At 52.6% G+C, this 21,714-nt stretch overlaps 7 protein-coding genes across 7 annotated transcripts in view; 6 read left to right on the top strand and 1 right to left on the bottom strand.

Moving 5' to 3' along the window:
- PV05_01396 (uncharacterized protein) overlaps positions 1 to 1,275 on the top strand; it is a 2,535-nt gene extending 1,260 nt beyond the window's left edge. The window contains exon 3 of the mRNA XM_013466381.1: positions 160 to 1,275. Coding sequence (XP_013321835.1) covers positions 160 to 972 — 813 coding nt within the window. The 3' untranslated portion in view covers positions 973 to 1,275. The remainder of the gene's footprint in view (positions 1 to 159) is intronic.
- A 2,243-nt stretch (positions 1,276 to 3,518) lies between these two features.
- Positions 3,519 to 5,792, top strand: PV05_01395 (uncharacterized protein). The gene is made up of 4 exons (XM_013466380.1): positions 3,519 to 3,816; positions 3,873 to 4,627; positions 4,710 to 5,274; positions 5,332 to 5,792. Exons 1-4 carry the CDS (start codon positions 3,579 to 3,581, stop codon positions 5,673 to 5,675), a joined length of 1,902 nt encoding a protein of 633 aa, XP_013321834.1. The 5' UTR covers positions 3,519 to 3,578; the 3' UTR covers positions 5,676 to 5,792.
- A 4,068-nt stretch (positions 5,793 to 9,860) lies between these two features.
- Positions 9,861 to 11,470, top strand: PV05_01394 (uncharacterized protein). The gene has a single exon (XM_013466379.1). It carries the CDS (start codon positions 10,054 to 10,056, stop codon positions 11,218 to 11,220), a length of 1,167 nt encoding a protein of 388 aa, XP_013321833.1. The 5' UTR covers positions 9,861 to 10,053; the 3' UTR covers positions 11,221 to 11,470.
- PV05_01393 (uncharacterized protein) lies at positions 11,353 to 13,316 on the bottom strand. Its single transcript, XM_013466378.1, has one exon. The coding sequence runs from the start codon at positions 12,738 to 12,740 to the stop codon at positions 11,958 to 11,960; it is 783 nt and encodes a 260-aa protein (XP_013321832.1). The 5' UTR covers positions 12,741 to 13,316; the 3' UTR covers positions 11,353 to 11,957.
- A 176-nt stretch (positions 13,317 to 13,492) lies between these two features.
- PV05_01392 (uncharacterized protein) lies at positions 13,493 to 16,034 on the top strand. Its single transcript, XM_013466377.1, has one exon. The coding sequence runs from the start codon at positions 13,849 to 13,851 to the stop codon at positions 15,934 to 15,936; it is 2,088 nt and encodes a 695-aa protein (XP_013321831.1). The 5' UTR covers positions 13,493 to 13,848; the 3' UTR covers positions 15,937 to 16,034.
- A 156-nt stretch (positions 16,035 to 16,190) lies between these two features.
- PV05_01391 (uncharacterized protein) lies at positions 16,191 to 17,776 on the top strand. The gene is made up of 4 exons (XM_013466376.1): positions 16,191 to 16,352; positions 16,471 to 16,789; positions 16,845 to 16,922; positions 16,976 to 17,776. Exons 1-4 carry the CDS (start codon positions 16,308 to 16,310, stop codon positions 17,542 to 17,544), a joined length of 1,011 nt encoding a protein of 336 aa, XP_013321830.1. The 5' UTR covers positions 16,191 to 16,307; the 3' UTR covers positions 17,545 to 17,776.
- Positions 17,777 to 19,757: 1,981 nt separating this feature from the next.
- PV05_01390 (uncharacterized protein) lies at positions 19,758 to 21,647 on the top strand. Its single transcript, XM_013466375.1, has 3 exons — positions 19,758 to 20,093; positions 20,460 to 20,855; positions 20,903 to 21,647. The coding sequence occupies exons 1-3, from the start codon at positions 20,016 to 20,018 to the stop codon at positions 21,320 to 21,322; spliced, it is 894 nt and encodes a 297-aa protein (XP_013321829.1). The 5' UTR covers positions 19,758 to 20,015; the 3' UTR covers positions 21,323 to 21,647.
- The last annotated feature ends 67 nt before the right edge of the window (positions 21,648 to 21,714 follow it).

The raw sequence follows: 21,714 nt of genomic DNA, 5'->3' as shown, positions 1-21,714 counted from the left end.
TTTCTCTCTTCTCCTCTCTTTCTCTCTTCTCCTCTCTTTCTCTCTTCTCCTCTCTTTCTCTCTTCTCCTCTCTTTCTCTCTTCTCCTCTCTTTCTCTCTTCTCCTCTCTTTCTGTTTGTGTCGAGTTAAGACCAGAAGCTAACAACCCACCCGCCATAGTACGAATCACCGAAATATCATATGGGCAAAGGTCGCGACGAAGAAGCCGTGCGCATCGTCCACGAAGTCGCCCGGCGGAATGGCAAGACCTCCCCTCTGACGATCGAGGACCTTCGAGCCTGCGAGATCCTCGGCAACGGCCATGCACAACAGACGAGCGCCAGCGCCGCGATCAAGCGAAACCTGGAGAAAGTCAACATGTCGCACGTTCGCTCGCTGTTTGCCACCAAGAAATTGGCCTTCAGCACGGGAATGATCATGGTCGTGTGGAGCTTCATCGGGCTGGGCTACCCTCTGTACAATGCGTTTTTGCCGTACCTGCAAGCCATCAAGGGCGCCCAATTCGGCGACAGTTCAACGTACATCACGTACCGCAACCAAGTCATCATCGCCGTGCTGGGTGTTCCAGGCGCACTGCTCGGCGGCGCCATGGTCGAAATCCGCGGCTTCGGGCGCAGGGGCACGCTAGCCCTGTCCACCGTCGCGACGGGCGTGTTTTTATACTGTTCGACCACGGCGACCACGTCCGACGCCCTGTTGGGCTGGAATTGCGCCTTCAACTTCACCAGCAACGTCATGTACGCCGTCCTGTATGCCTACACGCCAGAGGTGTTCCCCACCAAAGATCGAGGTTCGGGCAACGCACTGTGTGCAACGGCGAACCGGATCTTCGGAATAATGGCGCCAATCATTGCCATGTTTGCGAATCTAAAGACCTCGGCGCCGGTATACACGAGTGGTGCGCTGTTCATTGCTGCTGGATTGCTGGTGATCCTTCTGCCGTATGAGTCGCAGGGGAAGGCCAGTCTGTAATGGTTCATGGTTCATCTTGGCCGGTGAACCCTCACAGACGGCTCATGGTTCAGCAAGCGACCGGATGGAATCACAATAGGGAAAGAAGGGAGTGACAGAGACACAAAAGGAGCGGTATCAACAGAATGATATGACTGACAAAAGGAGCAATGATCTTATATAACCTTACAGGCTAAATCCCGCGACGCTATCATTTCCTGCCGGCAGTCTTGTGAAGAGATGAGTAGAATCAATGTCTTGAATCTGCGCCTTTTCCTGGTGAACCATAAGTCTCAGTCAAATATGAGTCCAGCCCGGATTGAAAAGTCCGATTTCGACGCTGAAGCTCTGACGACCACCTATCCTGTCTCTGTTTTTCACGGTCTCTCTGATGAAAGCCCGCCTCCCAAGAGTCTAGCGTGTCGCGCTGCGACTCGTTGCTGGAGGGCTTCTGACACATTCTGTCGGCGGACTCATGTGACCATGAAGGACTTGCACTTGGTCGAGCGTGCGCCGGAGCTCGAGTTAGATTCGAATACACATCAGGCTCTGACGAGTCCTCAAAGACCTCCTGCCCGGCAGCAAAGATGCATCGGTTGAAATACTGATCACCTTTGGAGTTCCCATCGCCAATGCCACCCAGTCTCATGGGACGGAGGACCCTTGCGGCGCCAGAACAGCGTGAACAGGACTGGTACGGAAAGCCGAATCTCGCCTTGCTCGGGCCAGTCAGAGGGTGAAGAACGGCGACCAGCCGGAAGAAGCATGGGCAGGTGTGCCAACTTGTTCGTTTGTAAAGCTTCGCTGTCTTGAGAGCTAGGGGTTTCGGTTGTGGTTGATCTGATGAGTTTTTGTAGGCATTCTTGGACAGATATGAGAATAGGATTTTGGCGTCCACGGCTGGATTGGATGGTGTTTCTTGGTGACTTTGTGTTGTGAGCGAGTGCAGCACGAACGGACACAGTGGAACGAGTAGGTTGCACATGCTGATGTTAGGACGTTCCACGAGGCTGGCTGTTGTTAACTTAGGGCAATGGATTTGTGGAGTACCAGTACTCGGTATCGAATCTCTGAAATCTCAAAGTCGAAAGTGCCACTGTCTTTCAATAATTGCTCCAACTTGAGAAAGGAACGGTCGAGCAATGACAGACATGAGAAGGAAAGAGAGATGATCAAGCCGGGTCGACCAGGCAGACATACCGTGAAGTCACAGCAAGCACAGCAAGGAAGCACAGAGGATGACAAAGAGGCTGAAGGTAGTAACCGGTGACTCTGAGATGGCAGCCTCACCAGCCTTTGATTGGACAAAACTACTGAGGCAAGGCGAACGGTTGCCTAACTTTTTTGAATTGGACAATCGGGGTTCAAGAGCCTGAATATTCGCTCACTGGTGCTGATTCCTTCTTGGGGGGACGGGATGCCAAACAATATGATACTCGGCTGGGTGGTCGGAAAGTGCTGATGGTTGATGGTCTGAAACTCGCCACATTGTAGGCTGAGCACGGCACACGAGGGGAATTGAAATCCAATGGGATACTTACCTAGGTACCATTCGTTTCGTCCAGCCTTGTCAGCATCGGCTGATTACCACCTGAGAGACCGTAGCAGGTACCATGGCTGGGGGCGTAGTGGTGATGGTGTTACTACGCACTTTCATCAGCACCAACTCCATGGAACAGTGGTGGAAGGGGAACCACGTAAGTTCTACGGTAAGCTAAGGTAGGCCCAGTAGGTGCCTCGGTGCCTACCTTAGGTACCATTAGGTACCTAGGTAGGTACGTAGTACCGAGAGCGACCTAGTTGGGACGTCACCAACTCAAGCCAAGAGCAGCAGCATCACCAGGGACGACCTTGCTCATCTTACCGGGTATCTTCCCATTATTTCTTCTCCTTCGCTTACTCTCCAACGGTCTTGCTTTCATCACAGATTGTCCTCATCAAGTCCTGGCCACAATCACTGGCCCACGCCTTCTATGATATGGTTCTCGCATGCCGCAGCTCGGACGTGGCTTAGATTGGCGACAATCTTGCTTTTTCCAATGAGAGCCTCGGGTAGCCCGGGTTTCGACAGACTCGATGGGGCAGGTCAAACTACTGTATCAAAAAGCTGAGGTAACATTACCAACTCTCTAGAAACTCTCGGCCATGGCGCCTATGGGCATTGCTTATCTCTCCGCCTTCGATGGCCAAGCTCTCTCCTGCAACCATGGTCACTTTCCCATGCTTAATCTAGGAAGCTGGTCACGTTCCATCCAATCCCTGCCTCGCAGATCGACGGCTACTCCCCTTCGTGCATTCCCCGATTGACCTACAGTCGCCCTAATGCAAGGGCTAGCATACAAGGTCGAGGCAAGCAAGGCTCAATACCACCTTGATGTATTGTTTATCTCTCGGAGCTCACGGAGCTTCATCCAGAAAGGCAGCTCACCTGCAAATCTAGCGAGCATGACGTCCTCTATCGTGGTCAGTTTCGTTTGCCCGGCAAGATCGAACCAAACCACCTCGAATAACGCAGGAAATGCTATATTATGGTGAGTAGCACCCATTGTCGTGGGGCGCGGGAGCTCGTTCGATCGCCTTCTTGTCCGTCATTTCTTGAGAATTGCGTCGTGTCGCGGTCCTAAAGCATGGTTTCTCTGCGATCTTCTACTATGCTCGGTGCTGCTCTGTCCCTGTTGGCATGTTTTTCCTCTCTGGCTACCGCTGGTCCTGTGATCCGCTCTTCTGATCTTGCCGTTAAAGACTACCATCCTGCACCAAGAGCATGGTCGAACCTTGGACCTGCTCCGAGCGATCACTTGATCCACCTGACTATTGGTTTGTCACAGAGCCGCTTTCATGAGCTCGAACGTCATCTCAACGAAGGTACGGGACATAGCCAGATCCAAATGCTTAACGAGTCTCAATCATTTTTCGAACAGTCTCCGACCCCTCTCACTCTCGTTACGGACAGCATCTCTCCGCTGAGGAAGTGCACGAACTCGTCAAGCCCTCCGATGACACCTCTGCTGCAGTCCACGACTGGTTGAAAGGTTGTGGCGTCGACCTTGGACATTTGAAGTACAGTCCAGCCAAGGACTGGATTTCGGTCACCCTCCCGGTCGAATCGGTCGAAGATCTGCTGAACACAGAATATTCTGTCTACGAACACTCCGACGGCTCCATCTTGGTTCGTACTGAAGGCTATTCACTGCCACGCCATCTTCGTGATCATATCAGCACCATTCAGCCTACCAACTCCTGGGCGCGATTGGCTCCAGGAAGAGAGAGCAGGAAAGAGCTCTTCACGCGCAGCACTGACATCACAAAGCGCGCCTCTCACGCTCATGTCGCGGCCGAGTGGGGTCCCCCTCCAGCACCGGTGCCTCTCCCCAGCAATGCCACCGTTGAATCAGTGTGCAACTTCACAGCTATTACCCCAGACTGCTTGAGAACGCTGTACGGTACTCTTGACTATGAGGTCAAGGCAGCTGGCGAGAATAAGATGGCCCATACCAGTTACTTGGGCGAGGCCTCAAATCGTTCCGATATCAGCATCTTCTTGTCAACGTACCGTCCAGAAGCCCAAGCATATGCCTATGAATTCCCGGAAATTTCCATTGCCGGTGGTGCTGTCGACAACGGCACTAATGTCGCCGAAACGGGGGCGGATAGGGAGGCTAATTTGGATTCCGAAGTGAGTTGACCTTGACTGAAGGCGTCTAGACTGTGCTTTGTTTCGACGGCATGAGCCTCCATACTGATTGTGGCCCTACCAGTACATGATCGGCATTGGTTACCCAACTCCTCTTACGACATACAACGTGGGCGGAGAACAACCCGGCTTCACTCCTGACATCAACACACCGGATAACACTAATGAGCCCTACCTGACGTGGACAACGTATATGTCCGGCCTTTCTGACTCTGAGCTCCCCCAAGTGATTTCCACTTCCTACGGAGACGACGAGCAGACCGTCAGCGAGTCTTATGCCAAAGTGGTCTGCGACCAATTCGCTCAATTGGGTGCTCGTGGTGTGACATTGTTCTTCTCCAGCGGTGACTTTGGCGTCGGAGCCGACGACACCTGTTACAGCAGCGCCGACAACACCACCTATATGTTCATTCCTTCCTTCCCAGCATCTTGCCCTTATGTGACCGCGATTGGTGCAACTCGAAACTACCCTGAAGTCGCCGCGTCCAGACTGTTGAGCTCAGGTCTGTACTTCGCCAGTGGTGCTGGGTTCAGCAATTACTTTAGTCAACCTGGATATCAAGCCTCGGCCGTTGATGGCTACGTTAGCAGCCTGGGAGGACTCTACGACGGCGTCTACAATAAGTCAGGTAAGCCAGTCGCATTGCCCGCTTTGATGGCGGTCAAACGCTAATGTCTTTCTTCAGGACGTGCCTACCCTGATATCTCGTGCATTGGACAGGTGTTCCCCACCATCTGGAACGGCACCACAACTGGCCTTGTCGGTACATCTGGGTCCTCACCGATCTGTGCGTCTGTCTTCTCTCTGTTGAACGACGCTTTGATCTCCGAAGGCAAGCCTCCTGTTGGATTTATCAACCCTTGGCTGTATAGTCATGGCTACAAATCGTTCACCGATGTCACAAACGGTTCATCTTCTGGATGCAACACCACTGGCTTCCCTGCTGCGCCAGGATGGGACGCCGTCACAGGCTTTGGAACTCCTTATCTTCCGAAGCTGCTGGAAGCGTTTGGTGTGAAGAAGCATTAAGTGTTGAACAGAGGGAGCTTGTACATAGTTGCGAAGGGAGTACGTCAAGCCTGAGGAGTTGAAAATTTGACGGTGTCACAACCAAAAGTAATAAGAGACATCTATGCTGATCTCCCTCCATATTCCCAGCGTTCAGATGCTGTCAGCCATCAACGGTGGCGAATCGTGGTCTCATGTATCACAGGCCTGCTCGCTTCTGTATAAATGACGACAGAGCGCAACCATCACAAAAAGGACAATCCTGGAGTTCGCGTAAGATGCCAAGTACAGCTTCGACACGGGCAATAACAGCATGGCTTGGCCCCGTCTTCAGGACCATCAATCTCAGCTTTCAAAATCTTCCTTTAGGACCTGTCACTCCAGGAGACGTCTTCATTTCCTTTACCAATCGACTAGAAATGCCATTGGCAGAAACGGACTTGCATCGCCAGATCTGGCGCCCCAGCTCACCGAGGAACGCGGGGTCATTCAGCTCTCCTGTGGTTTCTGACTCGGGCTTGCATCAACCCCGTCTTCTGCCCCTGCAATCCATCCTTCCCGTACAGCCTGCTTCTCTTCAATGCATCGATATGCATCTAACGCAGGTCTCACATGGTCGATGAGGACACGAACATTGGCCATTTTCGTGGCTGCAGATGGCCGAAGTCCGCAGCCAGTCTAAACCGCCGCTTGTTGAATGTGATTCTTTCTGGCATGAGCGCTGCGGTATATGTTTGCTGAGCCAACTAGCCCTGGCCGCCCATCGACTACCACGTCGAACGACAAACGATGGCTGGCTAGCTGGCTAGCTGGCAGCAGGGAGTGGCTGATCGAAATGTCAGCTCGTCTCCCCGTATGGCGTTTGTGATGCTCTATGCCCAGCTAAGTTCAAATGCTCACCGACATGAGAGGAGCTCTCGGAGGTCCAGAACCAGGCTCGCGAATCAAGGCCAGCCTCATGGCCGCTAACCATGCAGCATCCCAGATGCACGGATGATTCACAGAGAAGATGCAACCTGCTCGCTAGACTTGGAAGCTGGTCTTGTTGGCAACTCTACCCACACTATGTGTGATATCAGGAAGAGTCGGACCTAAGGAAGCATGAAGTACTCCGCAATCAGTGCATCCACCCAAGCCCTCTATGCTTGAAGAACATGCGTCTTGCAGCAACACGTGGCTCCTCCTTTGGCGGATGCAGATGGACTCAGCAGCACTGCCAATGAGGCTTTAGACCAGTCCGCCTGGCTTGTTCAGCTCGGGTGCGATGAAATGGTGGGAGACCGAAACACTTCTCAAGTTAAAAGCCAGGCCTTCCCTCTTTCCACATCATTCTCCTCTCAGATAGCTCTGTATTCGTGAAAGGTCGCTGCAACCCTTCAAGAGATCCAACAGTCCGGAAGAACCCATTCAATATGCATCGATACCTCCTCTACGGACTTGCCTTGTTGTGCAGTCGCGCGTCAGCTACTGTGATTCGCCAGCAAATCATCTCTGAATTCGAGTCTTGCGACGTCTCGCCGGCTTGGGAGAGGACAAACGACCTTAACATTGTACCACTTACAAAAGGAGCCCGTACTGGCCTCGTGGCGCCAGAAGTGGAAGAGGGCTTGATTTACGCCCGTCAGTTTCTCCTTCTCTGCCCATAACATCCCACTGTGACAGCATTGCTTACTTTGAGAGGTTGCGCCGACCAGTGGGTCCTCGCTTTGCCAACGTCTTCATCGACAATGCCAAGTCAGACGACCATGCCGAAGACCTCAACTGCATCTTCAAGTGTGCCGGCAACGTAATCAAGCTTGCGCCTTGCATTGCAACGGCTGTGGCTACTGAGAATCCACTGGCACTCTTGAATTGCGGCATCGGCAAGAGCACGGTAAGAGGACCTCTTCCCCCGATAGACTCTCTCCATCCCCACACCGTATGCTAAAAAGCGCAAAATTCCAGGTCTGTGATTGCGGAAAATGTCTCCCAGATTCCGTGTCGAAATTCGTGGGACAGTTTTGCAGCTCAAGCACCCTGCCAGCCTCGGCCAAGGGGGACGATATCCTGTCATATCCCGACTGGATCCAATTCTCGCAGAGAGCCCCTTATCTGCAAGGTTTTCGGGTCAGTCGCTCCTCTTCTTTGCCCAAGTCCTACCCACATTTGTCTGGTAACCGCTCACAAACGTCCGCGTGTTGTAGGGAGATTTGAAGAAGACCGTACTCGATGAGGCCAAGGGCCTCGTCGCTGCCAACAAGACCAAAAATGGGGGCCTCGACACCCAAGATATCTTTGGCTTCTGTCCCGGTACAAGCTGTGGAGGCTGTGGCTGCTGCGTCGGCTTGTGTACCCTCGGCGCGTGTGTCGGAGGGTGCATCTAAACAGCATTCACTTATGCATGAGCCGGACGTTTCGTCCAGTGAGTCTCTCAACAGGCTCCACGAAAACCACTTTCAATTCTGCCCGGTGTCATTCACGAAACTCTTTCTCTGAAACTTTGGGGTCAATACGTACGCTTTCTTCAACAGAAAGGAGCAGACCCGCTTTACAAGGGTACTGCAGCGGGGGTATCACAATCCTAATCACGAGTTTTGTGCCTTGCTTTCACGTTCCTCCAGCACCCTCATGCTTCTCCCCGAAACCATGCCATTCATGCAAACCAATTGAAGGGTCCGGCCCCGCTGCGATAACGGCACGGTCCTGAGGTCAGATCTAGATGGGCAGGTGGCGAGTAAATCGTAGCCCTTGTAGTCCTGGGCAAAGTGCAGCCTGGCCTTGACTTTCGACATTGGTAGAATCTCAGCGAGAATGCAGAGCCTGTCTCCTTCTCTCGTTCCCACTACTCAGCCAGCCAGCCAGCCGCAATGAGGACCCCGCGAATGCGAAAGGTTTTGAGACGAACGGACATCCGATCGCAGACTCACTGTGCCCAAATAAGAAAGGGCGGTCCCATTATCGAGCTTAGGCTCAGGCTTCAAACGGCTCACCGCGACACTGCTGGCATGCGCCTACCTGACAAAAATATGAGCAAGCAGAGGTCTGCAAGCATCTAGCTTGGATTGGATATGTGTCAGTCCTTCACCACCTACATAGCACCAACACAACGTAGCCACGCTTCCATCGACCGCAAAAAAAAGGCGCACCTTACTGCATCTTTCTTCGGACAACAGCCTGTGACGGTCGAGAGCCAGGACGCAGCACCCCCTCATTTTTCGTATTTCACGCAGCCAGAATCTGTAAGCCCCAATATGCATGACACATGGACGTTTTCAGCCAAGAGCTGCATTGCGTGTGAAATTAGTCTGCCGTGTCTGCCCTTCCTGCACAGCACTGGCACTTTGAAATTCACTCTCACCATTGCGTGGGCTTGAGGGGACCGTCAACCGATCCCCTACTCCGTCACGTCCGTACACGGACGTGAAAAGAGCGGCTTGCTCCTTCCAGGCCAGCAGATTAAAAAAAAAGCATCGCTTTGATTCTCCCGCGGATTCTGCCGCTGTCAGGAGCACCTTGAACTGGGGGGCATGATTTGCAAATGGCAAAAGCTGTAAGTTTTGCGCCGAACATAACAAAAATTTTCAGCTTCACACAAGTTGCCCCCAACCGTGTGTGCATACACTTCCTGCAGCCTGTCGCGCAGTAGCTCCGGGATATTTGGAAATCGACCGATTGCCCCAGAAAAGCAAGCTCATCGTTGTGTAACCTCCTCTGTCATCTAAGCAGCAATATCGCGATGCGGAGCTAAGTAAAGTGAAGCGAAGAACAACCCGGAGAGAGAGAGAGTGTGTGTGTGTGCTTATGTGAAAGCTCCACGTCATGCTGTTTGACTGGAAATGAGCTCAGTCTCTGTTAAGTATTCCATATCGGTGCCATCGGTTCGAGTTGATGCCTGCAATGAAACAGGTGCGTCGTCTCTTCTTAGCTTGTCGACGAGGCTCCGGGAGCAATGATGGCACTCACTCAGGGAATGGCGCAGAGAGCAGAAAGTAAGCCGAGAAGGAGCCAAAGCGACCATGGTGGACGGGCGTGGACGGGGCACCTATTGAACCCGTTCCATGGTAAGTGATCCGCCCTCAATGACGGTCTCGCCCTGAGTCCGCTGAGGCGCACCGGCGCTCACCGACGCGCCTCACAGAGTCCCGCTGATAGCCGTAATCTGTGGGGTACAGTATATCATCTTGACATCGAGGTTGCACTGTGCGAGACCTGGTCCACGAAAAATATCAACACTCTCATCGGGCGTGCAGTGCAGACATACACATCTCGGTACGCCGACTACAGGAAGTCTCGCTCAGATATACAAGCAATGCTCAGTCCTTGACACACTCCGGGTGCTCAGGCTTGACGCGCTCTCCTCCACCAGGCAGGCCCACCCCTCAACGCCCGTCCTCGACTACTCTCATAAACAAAAAAAACCATGGCGATCAAACACGCCACTCCGGTCACCGTGTCCCTGCACGACCTGCAGTCCAACAACATCCCATCCTCGACGCTAACATCCGCATTCGGCCCCGACAGTCTCGGAATCCTCGTCGTCAAAGACCTTCCCCCGTCCTTCCCATCCCTGCGCACCCGCGTCCTCTCGAATTCCTCACGCCTAGCATCCTTACCTCCTTCAACCCTCGCAAACCTGACGAAACCTCAGGCAAAGTACCTGGTCGGCTGGTCCCACGGCGTCGAGACCCTGCGGCCCGGCGTGGTCGACACCGCCAAGGGGAGCTACTACATCAACTGCGCGTTCTACCGGGACCCGAGCCTGCAAGGCGCGGATGGCACCAAATTCCCGGGCTTCGAGGAGTACACGGCACCGAACGTATGGCCTGCGGACGAGGACGTTCCGGGGTTCAAGAGCGATGCGGAGGATCTAATACGCTTGATCATCGACACGGCCGTCCTGGTGGCGAGGGCGTGCGATCGGTTCGCCGAGACCGAGATCGAGGGCTATCAGGATGGATATCTGGAACGCGTGGTCCGGGCCAGCACGACGACAAAGGCCAGGCTTTTGCATTACTTCCCCATCGAGGAGCAACAACAACAATCACAGTCACAAACACAAAGGCGACCGAACGGCGCTCTAGAACAGAATGGCCACAGTCAGACAAATGGCAGCACCACACCAAAACAGCCAAAGGAAGAAAATGAAGAAGGGGGGAAAGAAGTCGATGACTCCTGGTGCACCACGCATCTCGACCACGGCTGTCTCACCGGCCTCACGAGCGCCATGTTCTTGGACGAGTCTTCCGACCCACACGCTCTGGACGAGTTGCCTTCCTCCCCGGACCCGTCCTCGGGCCTATACATTCTCAACCGCGCGGGCGTGATCCACAAAGTCGCCATCCCCCGAGACTGTCTGGCCTTCCAGACCGGCGAGGCGCTCGAGCTCATCACACATGGCAAATTCAAGGCCGTGCCCCATTTCGTCAGGGGTGTCGACCCGCGGAACTGTGCTGCGGGGAGTAAAATCGCGAGGAACACGCTCGCCGTGTTCACGCAGCCGAATCTCGATGAGCCGGTGGATTCGGAGACGGGTTTGACCTTTGGCGAGTTTGCGAGGGGCGTGGTCAAGAAGAACACGGCCGCGTAATGACGAGTGGCCACTCGTCAGGGAATCAAGACCCCTTCGTGACAGTAACTACGGTACCTACGGTGAGTACCTAAAGTAGCCTTGACCTTACCTAGGTAAGTTCGGATTTGCGTTCAGCAAAAGTATGCAGAAACAAAGTTCAACAGCGCTCCCTTACCTTAGCAACAGATACTCGTACCACTACGCCCTGCCATTAGCTTTGGATGCGGGACAAGTGAAAGAACATTCTGTCAGTTGATAATAGATACCCATGTTTTTGATCTCGTCTAGCTTTTGCTTTCGTACGAATGGATCCAGTGGAAAGCAATTCGGCCCATGCTGCTCAATCGTCAAGAGAGCGTGCCTGCCGTTCCAACCCTTGCACGTCCCAAATGCATCCAAACTCACAATTTCCTCACTGCCTTGCTGCAGCTCTCTGAAGCCTGCCAGCTTTGAATAACCATACGCCTCGCTCAAAAAATGCACAAGCATTAACCTCGTCAGGCCTTCATGAACAAAACAAATCATACTTTTGGTAACATGACAAACCAACATTCCCTGCTACACAGGCATATACGAGCAGAGCTCGAAAACCATATCTGGGTCGAAGATAATCCTTTCTTGCCGCTTCTGTCCGGCCGCCAATCGTGCGTCGTCGCTGTGTAGCTCGTCCACCATGGTATGCAATTCGTCGTGGCTATGACCTTGTCCCCCATGTGCAGCCTCTGAGGGAGCTGATGCAAGACTGTTTGCGACTGTCAAGCATGGCCATCAGGGATATTCCGAAGTGAAGTGAAAATGGAGCGCATTTGCCCATCTGCCTCGTACGAATCTAACATACGCTGTTCCCGTGCTTGATTGAGCAGAGCGTTTCCACCAAACACTGCCTGCAGTCTTGATCGCACGGTGTGTCGGAAAAAGTCGGGATCGATACCGTAGGTGTCTGGACCTGGTGACTCCCCTTCGCTCAGCTGAGACTGTGCATCGTGCTTGTCTTCTTCTTTCTCTTCGAATTCGACGCCGGACTGACTGTCTAAGGTTTGCTGTTCAAGTTCTTTCTCCTCCACTTCGACACCGGCATCACTGTCTGAGGTTCGCTGTTCAAGACGGTGACTAGTCCAGTCCTCCCATAGCGCACGTGGACCATCTCCTCGTGGTGCTGCAGGGATATCTGCTCCTATTGTTGTCTTAACTTCGGTTTGTGCTTCACGTTCGTATCTCTCCTTGGCTGCTCTGGTGCCTTCCCATTGACACAGGCTCAAAATCTCGTCATTTGTCAAACCAAGCTCATCGAATACACGGAAAAGCCGTCTATGCCAGGCGTGTCTCGACAGTCGATGACGATGTGCAGGGTAGGTATAGTCCAGGCCCGGATACTGTGCTTCTAGTGTGTCGATGGTCCCAAAGTATGTTTGCACTTCAATTCTTATTTCAGAGACAATGTGTCTGTGGATGTGTGCATAGAAAGAGCCTGGATCCCCTTGCTTAGGTTTGGGGAACGTTCTCTGGTATATCAGGTCTGGTATGGACGGTTTCCTCATGGCGCCGCAGAGTTGGAGATTCCAGAAGGGGGACAGTCTCTGTACGGCTCTTGTTCCCCAGACTCTTCTGGATTTCCTCAACCCAGGCTTCTCACTTCTGACGTGGATACTTTGGGGTCTGGAGTTGCAGTTTCGTTTCCGGAGTAGGCCCAGAGAGATTCGAAGGGTAGAATCGACGGAGAGACAGCACAGTAGGAGAAATACGTTCAGCAGGTTATTTTTGGAGGACTTTGTGATTGTCGTGTTGGGAAAAGAGACCTTGAGGCGGAGGAGGTGAGGCGGCTGGCAGATGACGGATCTGTAGGATCAGAGTCGTATTTAGCTCGTTTGAGAGATTTCGATGGTCAATTGAAGATGATGGTGGAGCGCAGGACTGTGTCTTGTTTTAGGTCAGGTACCGCCTAAGGCTTGTTAAGTCCAATGCGGGATGGAAGATCCGTGCTGTGCCTGGCGCTTCCTCCGCTGTCAACCGAAGTGTCAACCAAAGTGTCGAGTGAGACAGCGACGTATGTTTCGAAACGGGAAGCAGTCAGCAATTTTTAAAAGAACAAAAGAGTGAAGGAAGAAGTAGTAGATGTAACGGGCTGGAGGACGAAGAATTTCAACAAACGTCCGGTCGGGAGGTTGAGTCTTGCTTTCCTGCTTTTTCCACTCCTGCATTGCATGCCACATCAGCAATCAACAATTGGCGTAACACGCCGACAATGAGCAGCTAAAACCCGCCACTTTTTCTCGCCGTCAGGTGGCCAAGTCATCACCCGTGCGTGACCATTTCATGACCTTTCATGACCCCATTGTCGGTTGATGAGCAAATGAACAACACGCCAATACTCCCCATGATGGCCCCAAAGTCTTCGTGGCCCGTCTCTCGCCAATCCATCCGCCAGCATTTCCGATACGTTGTTCCCGAAGCCAGCTGGACGGGCCTGCATGTCATCGTTCTCTGCTAGACCAGGGTCTTCTCCGAGACTGTAACTCGACTGGCTGGCATGAATCAAAGCCACTTCTTCCGCAGCAGGGGATATCCGGGGCAGGCACCAAAGCCTTGGGTGGGGAAAGGATAGGATCCAATTCGCATCGAACGCAACCATAGAAAACACCGCGCATCATGTCGACCTTCAATGGCATCGTTAGAGAATTCCCCAACATCAGGATCGATTACTTCAGGACACATCCCGACAGACCACCACCAGAAGCATATTTCCTCAGCCATGTTCACAGCGATCATTTGCTGGGACTGGAATCAGTCAAGATGCCATTTGTATACTGCTCTCCGACTACCAAGCAGATTCTGCTCAAACTTGAAAAGTACCCTCCACGAATCAATTTTGCAAAGGGCATACTTGAATCACGAAGACTTCATTATCGCCGACTGAACAAGGTCCTGAGAACGTTGCCTCTGAACACGGCGACGCTACTGGAACTGAGTCCGAAATGCTCCATTAATGTCACTCTAATAGATGCCAACCACTGCCCCGGAGCGGTAATGTTTCTTGTGGAAGGTGATGGCAAAGCTATCCTCTACACTGGAGACGTCAGAGCTGAACCTTGGTGGGTGAATTCAATTGTGCAAGATCCTGTCCTGTTACCATATGCCTGTGGTCTGAAAACTCTCGACTGCATCTATCTTGACACTACCTTCGCCAGCCATGAAGAGCCGTACAGGGAATTTCCTACCAAAGCAGAAGGCCTGAAGGAGTTGCTTGAGAAAGTCAGCCAATGTCCCCCGGACACAATATTCTACTTCAGAGCGTGGACGCTGGGATACGAAAATGTTTGGATTGCGCTCTCCAACTTTTTAAAGTCTCGTATACATGTGGACCCATATCAACTTCGAATACTTCGCCCTGCGGAAGAGCACGGAGCCAGCGGATATCCTGAAGGAGCATCACTTACAGGCTGTGCAGTTGGAAATCAGCAACTTGCGGGATGCTTGACCACCGACCCCAACGTCAAAATTCACAGCTGCGAGCCTGGTCTGCCCTGCCACGCCGATTTGAGTCAGCGACAAAACGTCAAATGGATCACTCCAATCATTTCGAGACTCAAGGATGGCACCGAAATTCTAGAAATAGGTGCCGGAGGTGGAGGCGGAGATCTCTTTCAGCTACCAGAACTGAGCCTTGCCGACTCTGCCTCTCTCCAGCAGCTCGGTGAGCTATGTGCAGGCCTTACTGAGGACGAAAAGGTCAAATCCAGGATTAAAGAGGAAGTCGAACGTGCCAAACGATCGAGGAATTTCCATATACAAGTCCAGGGGCTTTCGTTACCCGACCCGCTCGACAACCCAACCATGCCACTGAAAGATTTCGTCATGAAGCTTGCGAACACCGATCGCTGGTTTGACCCAGCAGTCCTGGTCAAGGACCAAATTCCCTCTCGCAGCAAGCGTGACACTATCCATTTCCCTTATTCTCGTCATTCGTCTTACCACGAGCTTCGTCATCTTGTGAGCATCTTTCGACCGAAAGACCTCTGTGCTTGCACTGTCGATCCAGAGACCTGGTCACAGGAGGTCAGTATGGAAGCGCTTTTTGGAGACCTCTGTTCCGGTGAGGAGTTCTTCTTCGATCATGAAGTCCGGGAAGAAATGAGGGTGAGAGAAAGTATTGGTTTCGGCAATGGCCGTAAGGACAAACGAAATGGTGATGAAGACGAGAATACCCAGGAGACAGAAACACAGGAGGAGTCCGACCCTGAAGATATCTTTGAGACTGCGCAGGCCCAAGTGGAAGAAGGTGTCTGCGACTCTGCGAAACGCACCGGCATCGAACGAAACAACCACCACATAGACGGCCTCGAAAAGGTACGAGCCGCGTTCCTCCGAATCAACAGGGGCAAAAATTACATTGATCTCGAAGATGAGATGGTTGGTTCCCTCGCCTTCTCAGACTTTAGCAGCCAGATTGAAGCATATCCCGAGCAGTCTAAGCAGCTTGAGGAAGCCTTACTTCAGAAAGTATTGTCAACAACTCATGAAAAGAGCCGAGTCGAGGAGAATGTCACCCTCCGAGGTGGTGACGGCATTATCAGTGATGAAGTTGGAGAGGATGCCGACTCACGGAGGTATGCTAGAATGGAAGCTTACATGGCTGCCCGGCGTTGTCTGTTGACAAACGATAGTAGTGCCTGGGATGACTTATGTTTGCGAAGTGTTGGCCGAAAAGGACATGAAGAAATGGAGATGGAGCTTTAGGAATATCTGTACAGAATTGCCATGGATGGACGACCGGGAAGGAGTTGTATATTTTATGATACCCATAGCATTTGTATGATACATTGGTAGTCAACGAGTGGACGATGGTCTCTCCTTACACAATAGCCTTATGGTGCCCACTGCCTCAAGCTCGCGCTTAGGCCGGCACTCGCGGGGTCCTCTTTTTGTAAAGTCCGATGAGCCAGATTCGACGACGTCAGCTCCCAAAGAAGTAGTTGATCGAGCTTGCTCCCCGATTTCAAAACTCCAATTGACGCCATTAATAATTTGTCTGGCGCAAGCAGTCTCCTTTACATTTCATCTCACGTCTTCCTCTAACCCTACTTCCTTCAACCAACGCAATTATCAACATGTTTGCTAGAACAGTTTTGAGGTCCGCTGGACCTGTGCGCCAGGTAAGTCGAATACGTCGAGCGTCTACCGGGATAGCTTTACGACGAGACAACATTGACCTGACTCGACTTGTCTTCCCGATTCGAAACTCTCCATGCTAATCAGGCTTCTCTCACACAGAGCATTCGCAGCTACGCGACCGAAGCACCCAAGTCCTCCTCCTCCTCTACACCCTGGATCGTCGGCGCTGCAGCCATTGGCGCTGGAGCTGCAGGTTACGCTTTCTTGGGCTCGAACAAGGCTACAGCCGATGCGCCCAAGCCCTCCGAAGACGCTACCACTGCGGCGAAGACTACACCTCCAGCGAAAGCATTTACCGGTGGCGACCAGGGCTTTGTAGACCTCAGGCTTGCTGAAGTCATCCCCTACAACCACAACACGAAGAGATTCAGGTTCGAACTGCCTGAGCCTGACCACGTGTCGGGTCTGCAGGTTGCTTGTAAGTTTGAGCACCACATCACAAGATAGAAAGAGATGTTTACACCGCTACGAAGCTGCCATCATCACCAAGTACAAAGGCCCCACGCAAGATAAGCCCGTCATAAGGCCGTACACGCCTATCAACGAGGAAGGTATGGAAACCCTCCAAGAGAAATCTGGCTGTGCTCAGGCTAAACGTGCTTAGATGAACGTGGCTTCATCGAGCTCCTGGTCAAAGTGTATCCCAATGGGCCAATGTCAGAACACCTTCACAGCATGAACCCCGGCCAGATGTTGTCCATGAAAGGTCCCATTCCCAAGTATCCTTGGGCGCCGAACAAGCACGAGCACATCACCTTGATTGCCGGCGGCACTGGTATCACCCCTATGTACCAGCTCATCCGTGCGATCTTCAAGAATCCCGAGGATAAGACGAAAGTATCGCTCGTGTTCGGTAACGTCAAAGAGGAAGATATTCTGCTCAAGGAAGAATTTGAGAAAATCGAGAACGAGTTTCCCCAGCGTTTCCGTGCGTTCTATACCCTCGACAACCCGCCCGAGAGCTGGCCATATGGCAAGGGATTTATCACAAAAGAACTGCTCAAGGAGGTCATTCCCGACCCGAAGAGTGGGAATATCAAGGTCTTTGTATGTGGGCCGCCGGGGATGTATAAGGCTGTCAGTGGGGCGAAGGTGAGCCCGACTGATCAGGGTGAGTTGAGTGGAATTTTGAAGGAGTTGGGCTATACGAAGGAGCAAGTCTATAAGTTCTAGACTGTATATGCTTCTGTATGAAGAAATAGTCCTCGGCCGATGGCTTTGCGAGCAGAGAATAGGAGGCTATGCTCTTCACAGGGTTGAAGCAGGTGTTGGCCCAACGTCCTGTAGAGAAAAGTGGACGAGAAGTCGCAGCTGTACATGTAGATAAAGGGCCAGTTGGCGGATAAAAGCCAATAGAAATATGCGACTTCACCATCTATGCGACCTCACCATATAAGGAACATAAACCATGACAAGTTGTCTTATTGATACTACGACTCATGGCGTACTAAATGATACCGGGCCAAAGGGCAAGAGCGACAAGGATAGTCAATAAGGCGGCCGAAGCAGTCACTGAACGGATTGGATATTGGCGGCATCATACGGGATTGGTGGGTTGACTAGGTGGAAGTGCTTGCAGGGCGAAAAGAGTTGTGCAGGGTAAAGGTGTAAGATGCACACCTTCTGGTAGGTTATTAAGACAATAACGGCTGGAGGCCCTGAGGGGGATGGACTTGGTTAAGAAAGTCCAAGGCACTCAGAGGATGCCTAGTGAGCCCGCCGTCAAAGTAGAGACATCACTGGGGGCGTCATTTTTGAATACTAACGTTAAGGGAAGACGTCAACTATGCGTACGAAGCTACAGGGAGGAGACGACAGGACGGTGTGATGCTGGGATAGACCTGAAAGGCATCGCTTTTAAGTTAACGCAGGTACCGCTGAAAGAGCTTACCCCTCCAAACGGCATCTACTAAGGCTAGATGGCGAGCGCGGTGAGCTCACACTTGAGACCCAAGCCGGTTAAAGGTGATGAGCACAGCTGTGAATGTTGACCGGTCTGGTTGGGACGGTGAAGGGCGGCCAGTCTCGGGCAGTTGCAGAGTTGCCTGAAGAGGGGCCGCGCGAGGTTTTGAGTAGTCGTAGAGATACTGTAGGTCTGCCGGTAGGGGAGCGAGAGCGGACTCGCTGTCGCCGACTACGAAGGGTGCCCACTGCTCAGGGCGACGGGCTTCCCAGGTGATCGAGATTAACGCACAGAGTTACGTTAAGGCTGGCACTGTGAGGCTCTCGATGGCGACACAGGCGCATCACGGTGCTTGAGCAATCCAGCCAGACTCGGGCGGAAAAGGGCCCGCAGGCAGGCCAGGCCGATCAGCTGGGAGGGCCTTGCAACCCTCCAGATCAAGAGCAGCCTGCGACGGAAGTTGACGGCTCTCGCAAAAAGGCACACAAAGAAAAGACATTTTGTGCGCGAGGACCCCTGGAGCACCCCTAGCAAATTAGGCGTGACTGACCTCCAGAAAGAACGCCCAGGTTGTGGATTATCACCCAGGATACACGGATCATCAGTCAGACAAGCTGAAATTAGCGGACAGGCAGTCGCCCAGAAGCGCTTATGCAAAAGGTTCGTGGGGGCGTGACGGGGCGTTGTTGATCGGAAATGAGTCAAGCGGTGGTCTGATCCGACCAGTTCTGGCCTGGGCGTCGCTACAACTCCCGACTCTGGCGCTGTATTTCAGAGGCGCCCGTCATAGTTGTTTCAGTTTGCTCCCGCTTCCATCAAGGTCCGCCGTCGTCCCTATCGACATGACTCTTTATGCTCGACATACTTGTACCTCACTTTTGAGGAACATGTGTGTAATTGCTGTCACCAGCTAATGCAGTTCCAAGCATCGGAGCAGCGAACGAAGTAGCAGAAACAGGTCTGCAATGGTAACGGTCAGACCGCAGCGATTACGACCGACTGAACATGAGGACAGCGAGAGGACTGAATCGACACTCCTGCATACCCAAATCGTGCTTCGTGTCTAGGGTAGCAGTAAAGGAGGGGGAGCATCGAGCACAAGCACGAGCTTAGGCTGTTTTAGCTTGCAGAAGAGCAAGGTAGGCTGGTAAACAGGCCTAGGTTGTGATGAGGAGAACAGCGCTGCTCGGGCCTGTAAGCAGCGAGGGCAGCTCGGAAGCTGAGGATTTGGCGGAAAAGTGCAGCGCAAAGTCCAATTAAATCCAGTTATATTCTAGGTAAGCACCACTAGCGCCTCAACAACAGTGGAGCTTTACCTGGCGCCTGCAGACAGAGATGAGAACAGGCCAGCAAAGCAGCAGGTGCCGTAGCAGCTCGTGGGTGGGAGAGGTACCGAGTACTGGTAGGCTCAGGGAAAATTGGGGGTCAAGCTGCCCGTCCGATCAATTTTTGTCTCTTCTTCCTGGGTTGATCTAGAGGTGCATCTCGCTCGCCGCCCACCCACTTATACCGAGCTCGCCCCTTCTCCCTCGCCTGGTCCCCCAAATTTTCTTTCTTTTTTCCTCTCCCGCACACTTCCGCCAGAAGCTGCTTCTTCGCTCTTCCCTCACCCACCACCCAGGCCTTCTTTGGTTAAAGCCAGCCTCGCCATCATCAACACCACCACGCCTATAGCGCGCCTATATTCTACTCGCTGGCCCTTGAACTCTTACCTCTCTTACCTCACCACTCTTCTGTCGCCATGGCCAAAAAGACCCAGGACCCCGAATCCGCCACCACACAGGTTAATATCGCTGACTTCCAGCGGACTCGCGACTCGGTACGTTCGGGCGTGTGATATGCATCGTATCTTCACCACCACTCGCTTCATTCACGCGTAACTTGCGACCCCAACACCAACCCCGCCATGAGGCTTCTGCCGCACCCCATCAACAACCAAGATTCCCCCTCCACAAGATGCGCGTTACAATTACCCATACCCGCTTCATATTGAGCATTTGTCCCCAATATGTCTACCCCCAAGATCCATGCGCAAGTGTCTCCAGAAGAGTTGCAATTTCTTGCAACATGTAACAAGGCTACCCTCACTGCTATTCATGCTCTTACTGCTGATTTGGCTTCGATTGCGCAAACCATCTTTGACACTCAAAACAAACCAAAAGCTCTAGCTCACTCCTACAATCAGGTCATCGTCGCCCTCGCTACCCTCCAGTCGTCCGTCCAAGACCTCTCTCGCGCCTACATCCAACATGCCAATACTGTCTTGACTCCCGGCAAGCACGGCCTGAACCCGATCGATGCCAACCTTACTAGCATTCTCACCGAATCGGGTCTTCTGACTGGCCGACCTGCCGAAGCCGCTCCTCTTGTTGTGGCTGAAGCCGAAGGCGATGGAAAGAAGAAGCGCAAGAGAACTCCTCATGACCCTAACGCGCCTAAGCGTGCTCTCACTCCATACTTCCTGTACATGCAGAGTGCTCGTGCTCAAATCGCCAAAGAACTGGGCGACTCGGCCAAGCCAAAAGAGGTCGCAGACGAGGGTACTCGCAGATGGACCGAAATGAGTCCTGCTGAGAAGAGTGTAAGTCTTTCAGCCTACCTCGCTTCCTGTTGACTAACATTTTATAGATCTGGGATGACAAATACCAGAAGAACTTGGCTGCTTACCGTGTCAAGATGGCAGCGTACAAGGCTGGTCAGCCTGTTCCCGGTGACGAGGAGGCCGCACGACTTGTCGAGATGGGCAAGGCACCAGATCACCTTCCAGGCCTTGATGCTGAAGCGGAGACCGAGGAAGAACCTGCTGTAGCTGAAGAAGATTTTGAAGAGGAATCCCCTGAACCAGTCAAGGAACCATCACCACCAAAATCCTCCAAGCGCCGCAAGACCAAGGACGCCACTCCCAGCAAACCAACACCCAAGGCTGAAGCTGCCAAATCGCCAGAGAAGAAGACGAGCAAGAAGGGAAAGAAGGAGGCCCCTCCAGCTCCTGCTTCAACAACCAAGACTGAGAAGACGACCCGCAAAGCAAAGAAAACACTGTCGTAGAGGGCTCCTGGGTGACGTGTGCATTTTGTGTGCATTGAAATGATTCATGCGGGTTTCGGTTTTGATCTTGGGCTCTGAGAGTATCGTTCCTTGTGGATATGCAGAGTCATGTCTGTCATTCATGTTGATAATGAAAAGGCGTCTTCATCAGGCAATTCAATCGCAGAGGTTGTCATGCGGAACAAACAATGCTAGTACATGTTACGTGTAACCTTGATCGAATTCTCTCCGCGTGAGCATGACGTGCTCTATACAAACAAAATTCCTCGTTCAGACTCTTCTCCGCATCTCGATAGCTATGGGTGCTTGGTTAGCTCAATGATCGATTACGCTATGACAGCTTCCTTTTACGAGGACCACGAGGCTAGATTCGTTCTTATCTCGAAGATCCC

This window comes from Exophiala xenobiotica (assembly GCF_000835505.1).
Source record: "Exophiala xenobiotica strain CBS 118157 unplaced genomic scaffold supercont1.1, whole genome shotgun sequence".
NCBI lineage: Eukaryota > Fungi > Ascomycota > Eurotiomycetes > Chaetothyriales > Herpotrichiellaceae > Exophiala > Exophiala xenobiotica.
The sequence above is the reverse complement of the archived record's forward strand: the minus strand, read 5'-3'. Positions and strand labels throughout refer to the sequence as shown.